This window comes from Electrona antarctica, assembly GCF_951216825.1.
Source record: "Electrona antarctica genome assembly, chromosome: 6".
NCBI lineage: Eukaryota > Metazoa > Chordata > Actinopteri > Myctophiformes > Myctophidae > Electrona > Electrona antarctica.
The window spans coordinates 9,867,989-9,881,610 of record NC_136811.1 but is presented as its reverse complement, the minus strand read 5'-3'; the positions used below and the strand labels follow the sequence as shown (position 1 = coordinate 9,881,610).

The window sequence follows — 13,622 nt, the reverse complement described above, 5'->3', positions numbered from 1 at the left end:
AGAGATTAGCTCCGGACAAGCGCCGGACAAGCGCGCACACAAGTTACATGAAGAATCTGGCTTTGTGCGTTTGGTTGTTATAAAATAACAAGTTACATGAAGAATCTGGCTTGGTGCGTTTGGTCGTTATAAAAGAACAAGTTACATGAAGACTCTGGCTTGGTGCGTTTGGTTGTTATAAAAGAACAAGTTACATGAAGACTCTGGCTTGGTGCGTTTGGTTGTTATAAAAGAACAAGTTACATGAAGACTCTGGCTTGGTGCGTTTGGTTGTTATAAAAGAACAAGTTACATGAAGAATCTGGCTTGGTGCGTCTGGTTGTTCTCCTCCAGGACTCTCCTCCTGTCTCTCTGCAGCTGTTCAATCCTCTGTTTGTGTTGCTCTGCTCCCTCCACGTCCCCTTCCTCTAGTAGTCTGACACGCACACACACACACACACACACACACACACACACACACACACACACACACACACACACTCACACACACACACACACACACAGTCACACACAGTCACAGACAGACACACAGTCACAGACAGACCCACACACACACACACACACACACAGACACACAGACAGACACACACACACACACACACACACAGACACACACAGACACACAGACACACAGACACACACAGACACACACAAACACACACGGGGGGGGGGGGGGGGGGGGGGTATAATCAGCATCATCTGTGGCCTTCGGCCTGGCAGAGATAACCGAGCAGACGTTTGAGCACATCATGCTTTATTCAGGGCACTGGAGGGCAGCACGTGTCCACTAGCGTTAATGAAGCACATGCAGGGATTTACCAATCTGTCCAAAGTTACGCCAAAACAAACAGGAGCAGTAACTCGTGACACAGCAGCACAGCAGTCTTGTTTTGGCAGCAAGTTTTAGTCAAATAGTCTCTTGAATAGTTTTCATTTAGTTTTAGTCACATTTTAGTCACCTGGAATGTTTTAGTGTTGGTCTAGTTTTAGTCGACTAAATATCATAAGATTTTATTCGACTAAATTTACAGTTGAACAAAATGTGTTTTGGCGGGCCTTGATGCCGTCGTAATGACAGTTTTTTTTCACTTGCTGAAAATAGCCGATCTACAAGCCCTTGGGGCTTGTAGATCGGCTATTTTCAGCATGCAACTAATTGTAAAATGACTTATACTGGATCTCTTGTCCACTAGTCCCTCCCTAACATTTTAGTGTAGTTTTTATTTGTTGACGAAATTGTCAGTATATCTAGTCTTAGTTTTAGTCATCATAGCTTAGTTTTCATTTAGTTTCCATTTAGTTTCCGTGATAAAAGGTAGTCGACGAACATTTTTCGTCTTGGTTTTAGTCGACGAAAACAACACTGCAGCACAGTCATGCAGATTCGTCGCTGTTGGGCAAAAACCTCGTATCTCCAACTCCATACTTTACCTTTTTGTGTTTTTCGTAAAATAATATAACATGCTACTTGATCATACTACAGCATCACACAAAAGCCTAAAAAGTACAGGTACGTTTTCAGGCTACGTTTTGAGCTTGTAGATCTGCTACTTTAGCTATTGTTGAATTTGAACCCTAAAAACAACAACCCGACAGAGACCATGTACTGTACGTTAACAGGGTGTACTGTACGTTAACAGGGTGTTTTTTAATAAAAAGGTTCCATTGTCCTCGTTAGTCCTTGGTCTCTGTGGAATTATATATTGAACACACAGTGTGTTGTTCGTCTCCCCGCCTGGAGAGAACATGCAGTCTCCATCTGTGCACTGTTATGTGATGTCTAAGGAGCTAATGATGGAGGTCTGGAGGAGTGGCCTAATGATGTGGAGGAGTGGCCTAATGATGTGGAGGAGTGGCCTAATGATGGCGCTCTATCGTGTGGAGGAGTGGCCTAATAATGGTGCTCTATCGTGTGGAGGAGTGGCCTAATGACCACACTCTATGCTCTGGAGGAGTGGCCTAATGATGGCGCTCTATTGTGTGGAGGAGTGTCCTAATGATGGCGCTCTATGCTCTGGAGGAGTGGCCTAATGATGGCGCTCTATCGTGTGGAGGAGTGGCCTAATGATGTGGAGGAGTGTCCTAATGATGGCGCTCTATCATGTGGAGGAGTGGCCTAATGATGACGCTCTATCGTGTGGAGGAGTGGCCTAATGATGGCGCTCTATGCTCTGTAGGAGTGGCCTAATGATGTGGAGGAGTGACCTAATGGTGTGGAGGAGTGGCCTAATGATGTGGAAGAGTGGCCTAATTATGTGGAGGAGTGGCCTAATGATGGCGCTCTATGCTCTGTAGGAGTGGCCTAATGATGTGGAGGAGTGACCTAATGATGTGGAGGAGTGGCCTAATGATGTGGAGGAGTGGCTTAATGATGTGGAGGAGTGGCCTAATGATGTGGAGGAGTGGCCTAATGATGGCGCTCTATGCTCTGTAGGAGTGGCCTAATGATGGCGCTCTATGCTCTGTAGGAGTGGCCTAATGATGTGGAGGAGTGTCCTAATGATGGCGCTTTATGCTCTATGCTCGTGTGGAGGAGTGGCCTAATGATGGCGCTCTATCGTGTGGAGGAGTGGCCTAATGATGTGGAGGAGTGGCCTAATGATGTGGAGGAGTGGCCTAATGATGGCGCTCTATGCTCTGTAGGAGTGGCCTAATGATGTGGAGGAGTGACCTAATGCTGTGGAGGAGTGGCCTAATGATGTGGAGGAGTGGCCTAATGATGTGGAGGAGTGGCCTAATGATGGCGCTCTATGCTCTGTAGGAGTGGCCTAATGATGTGGAGGAGTGACCTAATGATGTGGAGGAGTGGCCTAATGATGTGGAGGAGTGGCCTAATGATGGCGCTCTATGCTCTGTAGGAGTGGCCTAATGATGTGGAGGAGTGACCTAATGATGTGGAGGAGTGGCCTAATGATGTGGAGGAGTGGCTTAATGATGCGGAGGAGTGGCCTAATGATGGCGCTCTATGCTCTGTAGGAGTGGCCTAATGATGTGGAGGAGTGACCTAATGATGTGGAGGAGTGGCCTAATGATGTGGAGGAGTGGCTTAATGATGTGGAGGAGTGGCCTAATGATGGCGCTCTATCCTACGGAGGAGTGTGTTCATTAGTTATAGCGTGTGAGCAATGACGAGGACTTCAGACAGAAGCTGGGCTACACGTCAAAGACTGTTAAGCAACCCTCCTCCCACGCATGCACACACACACACACACACACACACACACACACACACACACACACACACACACACACACACACACACAGGTTTGCAATACCATACTCGTGAGGACATCAACATCAAGACAGCTTATTTCATGAAAGCCATTTTTATAATTTCACGTGTTGCAGGCCGGGGCGACACCTCTATGATACCCGCGATAGGATGACAAAAAGAAAAGAAGATGGTATACAAACAGGTTTTTAAAACATAAACTCAACCATTTAATTATTTGGCCCTCACAAGTATAGTAATACACACGCACAACCAGGGGTCACGGTCACCAACACGGACAAATGTGTCCGTAGCAAAAAAGACTTGTTCTTGTCCGTGGCAAACGTTTGATTTTCTGTTTTATACACCATTATAATGTTCTCATTTGTATCATAACACCCACTTACTGAATGTCAAGTCTCCAGGTTTTCTCCAGAATAAGTATGGCAATTATTTATTATGACACACACTATGTATGGCACATTAGGAGTCCACTAGTACAGGGGTCTGTACTAGTGGGGCCATGTCTCGCGACCCCCGCCACCCTCCTCACCCCCAATACAAACTGACTGCAAAAATAACCTTAATAATAGAGAAAATATATCATAAATGAATACTGAAACCAGATATAATCATTAAGGAAAGTCTATGCATGTACTATGTGTACTATGTAAACTCTTCATTTCTATTTTCCAGCCATTCAGTTGCAAAAAAGAAAATGATTTATTTTTTAATATATAATTTGGGGACCCCCCGAGGGGTGGCGACCCATGGGTTTAGATCCCCTGCACTAGTACAAGTGGTTCTCAAATGTTTTATTTTACAAAGACCCCTAGTAACTCAAAATCTGAGAGTGTTCAAAATCATTTTGAACACTCTCAGAGTTACACCTGTTACGGTCATTCAGTGCTATCTATGTATGCATTTCTGGTCATATTATTGTGATTCATATTGAGCATCCAATATTAATGGAATGTTGACAAAAATGCCCACCACTGGCACCAGCCAATAACCCCCCCAGGGGGCCCTTTTTGAAACTAAGCCCTCGCCACTCGCCCTACACACTTCCACTTGGTTTGAGCATAGATATATAAATAATAGAGACGGCACCGGGATTCCCCTCGCCTCCAGTGCCGCCTCTATTATTCATATATCTATGCTCAAACCAAGTGGAAGTGTGTAGGGCGAATGGCGAGGAGCTAGTTTCAAAAAGGGGGTTAGACACAACTCTGGCTCTCCATATTAGACAAAGGCAGGCAGCAGTAGACTACAATCACTACATACTGTCATACCTTCACTAGGAGGGTTACCCACCACTGCCACCCGCTGGCTGGCAGCGGACGTTCATCTCACCTCTACGTGTGCGTCTCACCATTTGCCTTCCTTTTTAACCTCATGCTATCTGGACAAAGATACAGAACCTTGCCATGGGGAAAAAAGGTCCGTTTCAGTAGGAGTTTTGTCCCCTCGGCCATCGCGGCATTAAACAAACTGCCCCACCGATAGGATGGTTCTGTAATCTGTATACAGTAGGGAACTCATGTTTTTGTATTAGGCACCACACAGATATCGAGATATGTACGCCAACCACGGAGGTTTGACCGTTGGACGTCTCTTCTCAGTTCCTCCCCCTCCCCCCAATACAAGAAATTGTCAAGTTCTGAACTATACAGTCCTTGTACTATTCTGAAGTTCTGAACTATACAGTACTTGATTTTCTATTTGCATCCTTTTATACTCAACACAACGCAGGTGTGCCTTGAGAGTAAATACTACTCATATGTGAGCTTGTAGATGTGCACTTTTCACTATTTACAGGTACCTTGAGATTTTGACATACCCGACAAACCACTGGGCTAAACTGTCTATGATGCTGTTGTTGCGACCGAAGGTGGCACACTTACAGTACTATGCAAACGTGCAGTGACGCTGAAACGCGACGCCACACACACACACACACACACACACACACACACACACACACACACACACACACACACACACACACACACACACACACACACACACACACACACACTGCTATTACAGTGTTGACATAATGAAGTGACATTATTCCGGTACAGTGTGTCAGCCCTTCGGTCGCCTGTCGCCTTAAGGCGTCTTACTGGTATCATAAGATTAATTTCATCTTAGGTCACTGTATAAGTACTTGGATTTGTAAGTGGATAATAAAACTGAATTGAAGTGAATCATATTGAGACTGACAGACTGTTTGCGTGTGTGTGCCCACCACCTGCAGGCCAAGTACTGGAACTCCAGTATGAACGAGGTGGAGGGCTCCGTCACGGACCACAAAGGAAAGGTGATCCACAGACTGTTTGGGAAGTGGCACGAGGGGGTTTACTGCGGAGACCCTCCCTCAGCCACCTGCATCTGGAGAGCAAGTAGGCTTTTTATTTTATCTATTTAACCTTTATTTAAACCAGTAAAAACACATTGAGACTGCGTCTCTTTTACAAGTGGGAAACTGGCCAAGAGGCAGAAATAAAATTCTAACTTCAATACGACATCATAAATGTCACATTTTGGAACGGCAAATAAAACATCCATAATACACCCTCAAAGTATTTAACCCATTTTGGGCGGGAAACCCTTTTGGTGGTGAAAAATAGCAGATCTACAAGCTCATAGCGCGCCACCGAGTGGCGCGCTACGAGCTTGTAGGTCTGCTATTTTTGAAAAATCGAAGAACGACTGACATAGAAACATAGCTTTTTCAGAAAACTGTCAGGATGTAGAAGACATTTTTAGAATCTGATCTCAGGTCAAAATGGGTTAAAGACTTCCCCAAATGCTGCCACCTTTATGACTCCGATGAAGAACTTCTAGGTCGAAACGTTAGTCGTTTTTTTGTATACTAGCACCCAAATAAAAGGCTTGAAATGTCCGTGCTGCTCCAGTGTCCTCTCCTCCTTCTACACCTCAAAGTACCTATGAAATAAAATAAACTTCTCAAGGGAACTTTCAAAGACAATTTTAGTCTGGGCTGTAGGTCGTTTTCACTGGAAATCTCTTTCTTTGCCTTTCAAAGCTGCAATCCAGACCTTTTAACCACATAAGACCTAGTCGTAGACTAGAGAAACAGACTGTACTTGGACTGCTTTTTTCTGTTTTACCAAATATTTTTAGGAAAATATAGCAGAGCTAGCAACACGACACAAGCTTATAGATCTGATATTTTTGGTATTTTTGTAGAATTTGCCTCAGGTCTAAATGGGTAAATGCCAATACGTTTGTACTTTCACTCAAGTAAAATTTGAATGTCCAAACTTTTCAGTCTACAGTACCATACAGATTGGTTAAAATTAAGTTTTAGTCATAAAAGAAGTCCCGGATCACAGCTTTAAAGGATTTTTATTTAGACACCTTGACAATTTCTACACAGCAAAATCCTTAATGGTAGTTTACAGTAATACTGAGTGTAAAGTAAATATATATTTACTGTGTGAGACTGTCATGGTGTGTGCATTGCAGATGTAAACATATATATAATTGACTATGTGTGACTGTCATGGAGTGTGCATTGCAGATGTAAACATATATATATCATTTACTATGTGAGACTGTCACGGAGTGTGCATTGCAGATGTAAATATATATCATTTACTATGTGAGACTGTCATGGAGTGTGCATTGCAGATGTAAACATATATCATTTACTATGTGAGACTGTCATGGTGTGTGCATTGCAGATGTAAACATATATATATCATTTACTATGTGAGACTGTCACGGAGTGTGCATTGCAGATGTAAATATATATCATTTACTATGTGAGACTGTCATGGAGTGTGCATTGCAGATGTAAACATATATCATTTACTATGTGAGACTGTCATGGAGTGTGCATTGCAGATGTAAACATATATATCATTTACTATGTGAGACTGTCACGGAGTGTGCATTGCAGATGTAAATATATATCATTTACTATGTGAGACTGTCATGGAGTGTGCATTGCAGATGTAAACATATATCATTTACTATGTGAGACTGTCATGGTGTGTGCATTGCAGATGTAAACATATATATATCATTTACTATGTGAGACTGTCACGGAGTGTGCATTGCAGATGTAAATATATATCATTTACTATGTGAGACTGTCATGGTGTGTGCATTGCAGATGTAAACATATATATATCATTTACTATGTGAGACTGTCACGGAGTGTGCATTGCAGATGTAAATATATATCATTTACTATGTGAGACTGTCATGGAGTGTGCATTGCAGATGTAAACATATATCATTTACTATGTGAGACTGTCATGGAGTGTGCATTGCAGATGTAAACATATATCATTTACTATGTGAGACTGTCATGGAGTGTGCATTGCAGATGTAAACATATATCATTTACTATGTGAGACTGTCATGGAGTGTGCATTGCAGATGTAAACATATATCATTTACTATGTGTGACTGTCATGGTGTGTGCATTGCAGATGTAAACATATATCATTTACTATGTGTGACTGTCATGGTGTGTGCATTGCAGATGCGATGCCAGCCGATCATGAGCGCTACTATGGCTTCACCAAGTTTGCAATGGAGTTGAACGAGCTGGATGAATCGCTGAAGCCGCTGCTGCCACCCACCGACACCAGGCTACGACCAGACCAAAGGTGACACAACACACATGATCCACTAATGAGCTTAAAGTTTTGTACTAAAATTACTTTTTTAATAATGAAAGGAAAGTGTGTTTTTGTTAAAGATGGAGTGCCGTGATTTTTTTCCACCCTAAAACATGATCATCATGTCTTATTGTTGTCTTATTATATAAGGAGGTATAATTTTTTCAAAAAACAGTACATTATTTGTTAAAATGTTTTTATGTGGGCACGCCCACCAGTTCATTAAAATCGCTCAGAGTTATTTAATCCATTACATTATAGCGCCCATTCGATTTATAAACAGGGACCCCTTTTCCGGGCGGACCGGAAGTTGTTGTTGATGTGTGTGTAGCAGCTAACAATAGCCACACCACTCTAGAGTCGATCGACGGGAGACAAGAATAAATCTATCACGACTAGTGACTGGACCACGGAGCGCCGTCTAACACAGGATTTTTTTTCATAATTAGACGGGATGATTTAGATCGCGAGTTATGAACGTTTTAAGATTTTCGTTTTCATCAGCTAAACAGGGGAGGGAGTTTTTCCGATGACGTCTCACTCTTGCACAACACCGAGGATTGCCCAACAGGCGCTCCCAGGCTGTGGAGCCATGCGATCCGTTCTCATATCAATAAACTTCGTCTTTTGGACAAGACTTCGTCCTGGGCGTCGGGCGTTACTAATAGAAAGGACAAAGAACTTCGTCCTGGGCGATGGGAGTGTTAAGTATGCCTGGTTTGCCTGGTGGGTGGTGATGGGTGGTGATCCACCTGAACTGAAGCCGCACCCACAGCTGTAGTTGTATGATAAAGGGGGAGGGGTTAGGGGAGGGGCTGATAATGTGATGTCACTATATTACTGTTTATTTCATTGGCACGTTTGACTGTCAAGGGTTCAGCCTCCAGGAAGAAACCCTAAATACAAAGTTAATACACCATTGCACATAAAAACGACTCCAGGGTGTCTAATGAAGTACTGTCACCTCATAGACACATGGAAAACTGGAAAAATAAAAAAATTGTGGCACTCCATCTTTAAAAGGTCTACTAGGCTATGTTCTGATTGCAATAAAACCACAGCAGAAAGTCCTGGGACTTATTTCCATTGAGGTCCACTCACAGTTAACAGATAAAACGCATACAAAACACAACACATGACGGTAACATAATTCAGTAGTAGTACATACATAAAAACAAGTGCTTCCTTATCTTTCCTGGACTAATAACGTCTCTGAATATCTACAGCTGTTTAGTAAATAGAAAATACATTTTCAGTTCATAATACCAATTGTATCCAGTCTGAAGATGAGAGCACCTCACAAAAATAACAGCTTCAAGTGTTTCCAATTTTGACAGGTCATTTTTGTTGTTTCATCACTTCCCTTTTTATATTCATCCAGTATACTGAGATTATGAGAGCAATAGGGATTACATGATTGATTGATTTATTTGATTGATTGGTTGATTATCAGTTATTAACCGTTTGCAAAAAACAAAAGGCACGGTGGCACAGATTTATACAAAAGAATGCTAAAAGCATAACCCAGACAAGCCCCTCGGGGCTCGTTTCCATTAAGGTCCTGTGTATTCAATTCACATAGACATTTAAAGACAAACATTAATATACAATAATAAATGTGCAATAGTAATAAGAACAAAACAGTGTATAGTATAAGAAGGATGTGTACAGCACAAGACACCACTTATAACCGTGTGTGTGTGTGTGTGCGTGTGCGTGTGCGTGTGCGTGTGTGTGTGTGTGTGTGTGCGTGTCAGACTACTAGAGGAAGGGGACGTGGAGGGAGCAGAGCAACACAAACAGAGGATTGAACAGCTGCAGAGAGACAGGAGGAGAGTCCTGGAGGAGAACAACCAGACGCACCAAGCCAGATTCTTCATGTAACTTGTTCTTTTATAACAACCAACCCTTCTATTTAAGGGTTATTTAAGCTCATAGGCGTACTCTATGTTAGAGACAGATACAACTACATGAAACATTGGATTAACTGCAGCCTCACTCCCAATCTTCCGCCGTAGTCTGAAAACCCACCTTTTCAGACTCCATCATGGCCCGTAGCACTTGCCCTAGCCCCTTAGATAGCACTTTATGTAGACTTAGATAGCATTATACGTAGACAGCACTAGAATTGCATTTTATATAGTCATAGCACTTTATAGTACATATGTATAGTATAATATAGTATAGTTTGTATATTTGATATATAGTTTCATGATATAGATACTCCTTTGTTACGTTCCTAGCTTACGCATGTTTCATGATACAACTTTTTATATATGTGATGTATGCCATGCTTTTTGTTATTGCCTAATGTAAATCGCTCTGGATTAATAGCGTCTGCTAAATGCCTAAATTGTAAATTTAGGCATTCGTCTGAAATGAACTAATAAATTATATAGTTATACTAATCTTCACAGGTTCAAAATGATGTTTTCACCTCGACCTTGATGAATAAATGTAATCCATGATCACGCAGTCATACGGTTCGAGTCCACGGAGGTTCAATGCATTTTTGTGCGTGCATGCATGCTCTCTTTTTCACTTTAACTGACGGAGAAACAGTCAGAAACGTTGTTCCCCCATATATTGCGCTGCAGTAATGGTCAGCATGTCACAGCAGCCAGAGCCCCCCATAAACAGACCACTCATCTCCCAATAGTGGGGGGACATTTTGACCCAAATGACCCACCCCCCGGCGCCTATGCCACCAGTGGTCCTTGAGGGTGTTCCAGGTGGTCCCCAGCTGAATGACAGCTCTGGTAACCAAATGGACCCTTAGTTATTAGATCTTTACCTATTTTCAAATAGGTTTAGTGACAGTCCGGTGCTAATTAGTGCCAGTAGGTTAACTGCAGCCACTGTGAAAACGGTTAACTCAAGTTTTCTATTGTTCTCGTTGGCCCTCGCAGGAAGTCGAGGGACGATACGTGGGTTACGAACAACACGTACTGGGAGCAGCGGAAGGAGCCTGGCTTTGCCCACGTGGACTGCCCTGCGCTGTGGTGATCCACGTGGACTGTCCTGCACCGTGGCGGTGATGTGTGGACGACAGCTCACAGACATTTTGGACCTGCAAAAGTGTGGGATGAATTGGCTCTGCGGGAGCGGGTGGACCTCCTACTAAGAGACTGTGACCCAGGCTGGCTCTGGGGAGGACTCTTTTTCCATAGTCTTAATATCATCTGATGTTCCACGCTTTTTAAAGCCTGAGTTGTGCTTCAGCGTACGGCAGTGCTGTGCACCGAAAATAGCCGATCTATTAGCTCTCATGGCGGTATTTTTGGCCCGTGGCGCCGCCGTACAACAGAGTACTGTATATATGCAGTGGTGGAAAAAGTACTCAAGTATTTTACTTAATTTCTTTCTCTAAGTACGAGATTTCTCGTACGTTCCCTCTACACCCGTTGTCTGCTAAGTACGAGATATCTCGTACATAAAGATTAAAGGTCATTACACACTGGCGAATTAGCGACGCGAATTAAAAATTCGACACCGGAGCGAACAAATAAAGAGCGAAAACGGTCGCATTTTCGCACATTCGCACATTCGCCACTGATGTGGAAGCTTGCATTGACTTCAATTGGTTTTAAAAAAAGGCGAATTATTCGCACGAATAATTCGCGTCGCTAATTCGCCAGTGTGTAATGACCTTTACACCAAATATGAAACGGTTTTGCCGAAAGTCTACTTTTAACATTGGCCCGGTTGCTAGGCAACGCCTTCGTCACCCCCAGCACAAGGATCTTTGCGCACGGCCCCCATAGAGCTCCATTCAAAGTAGATTCTTCTTTTGGCTATTATCTCTGACACTACGAGCGCTGTCCGTGGTTTTGATCATCCATCCGATGTTCGGATGTGATTTGTGATTTTGTATCGCATCGCTCCCGACATGTTAGCGTTTCTGGCGAAAGATAAACCGCGTGAGCTAACGCTAACATTAGTCGATCGTTACAATGGCGCCCCCTCCAGGCCGGGACACCGGAAATGAAATGTAAAAGTGCCCAAATATAGTTAAATAACCCTGGCAAGGCTTACCTACCCTCTGCTGCCACCTAGTGGCAGAGAAACTGCAATATAGATATACTGCAGGGGTGCCCAAAAGGTAGATCGCGATCTACATGACATGCCCCTAAAGAGTATTTCATTTAAATATATTGAAGAAAAGAAACGATAAAAAAAAAATAAAAAAAACATTTTTCCCCCTCTATTTCCCATTCCAAGTGCATTTGTCTTATACTGTACAGAATGTAACACAAACTCTACTATTCCGAAGCCCCCTCAGGTACATATTTAAACTATTTTCAGCAATGGTATAATAATTGATTTGGTGGGTAGATCTTGCCGAGCTGGTCATTTTGAAAGTAGCTCTCAAGTCAAAAGGTGTGGGCACCCCTAAGTACATTTTGATGCAGTATATTATACTGCATCAAAATGTACTTAAAGTACCAAGTAGAAAGTACTCACTATGCAGAATGTCCCATTTCAAGTTTTCAAATGTATACAAATATTTTTAAAATATTCAGCACAATACGGTAAATGTAGTGGAGTAAAAGTACAATATTTGCCCCTGAGATTTAGTGGAGTAGAAGTAAAAGTATTAGAAATTGGAAATACTCAAGTAAAGTACAAAAACTCAACATTGATTGTACTTCAAATGTACTTAGTTACTTTCCACCACTGCAACTAGAGTACCGTATATGTTAAGCATTTCTGTACTAGCTTGCTGGTCGTCTTCTTTACTGCAATTCACCCAATTATTGCCTTAACAGTCGATGCTTATCCGAGTTGCGTAACGTATTTATGCAAGCTTATAATCTGAATGTCGATCAACATTTTTATGCAAAGTTTGTGCAGTTTTCCGCCTGTTGTGTTAACTTTTTACGTACCGATGAGAACAAGCACAGGAAACCAGTGTTGATTTTGACAGCAAATGTTGATTTAGTTTTAGTCTATAGGCTTTTGACTAAAATTACATTTAGTTTTAGAGTCACATTTTTAGTCACCTGAAATGTTTTAGTGTCAGTCTAATTTGTGTCGACTAAATCTACAGTTAATTTAGTCGACTAAAATGTACCTTAGCCGGGCCATTATGGCATCCTAATGCCTGATTTATATATGCCGAAAATAGCAGATCTACAAGCTCACAACGTGTCCCAGAGCGACGCGTTGTGAGCTTGTAGATCTGCTGTTTTCGGAACGTGACGCCTGCCTGCAACCAAACATAAAACGACTTCTTCTCCACTAGTCCCTCCCCGAAAATGTTATTTGTTGACGAAATTGTCAATATATTTAGTCAGTAGTCACAGTTTTAGTCATTAGTATTAGTCGACGAAATCAACACTGGTTGGTACGAAAGGACAAACAACAAAGAAGAAGAGCCCTTTGCGTGTGTTTGTTGCTGCTCTACAGTGACACCTGCTGTTCACTGTGCATCACTGTCGTCTTACCGCAGACATTCTCTACCTCGGAGATGAGATAGGCCTTGTTGTTATACCATTGATTAGGTGTATATGTGTCATATATATATTTATTCTGCACCTTGTCTGATGCCTTAACTGGTTAAAATTACACATTTTAAAATGTTTTAAAAATGTGTAATCATTTGTAAAAGAGAAAAGAAATATTAGGGGGAAAAGAATTGACTCAGATAATATGTAACTCCTTTCAGAGCATTTGCTTGTTTTATCACGGCAATGGAGAATTTTACTGTTTGACGAGATTAATAAACCATTTTGTTACCGATGGTAACA

The 13,622-nt window shown here is 42.3% G+C and overlaps 1 protein-coding gene across 4 annotated transcripts in view; it reads left to right on the top strand.

The window, feature by feature from the left end:
* osbpl3b (oxysterol binding protein-like 3b) overlaps nt 1–13,622 on the top strand; it is a 152,906-nt gene extending 139,284 nt beyond the window's left edge. For all 4 annotated transcript variants that reach the window (XM_079504542.1, XM_079504540.1, XM_079504541.1 and 1 more), the window contains 4 exons: nt 5,472–5,616; nt 7,734–7,860; nt 9,630–9,752; nt 10,782–13,622. In XM_079504542.1, the coding sequence (XP_079360668.1) occupies nt 5,472–5,616; nt 7,734–7,860; nt 9,630–9,752; nt 10,782–10,878 (492 nt within the window). In that variant the 3' untranslated portion in view covers nt 10,879–13,622. The remainder of the gene's footprint in view (nt 1–5,471; nt 5,617–7,733; nt 7,861–9,629; nt 9,753–10,781) is intronic.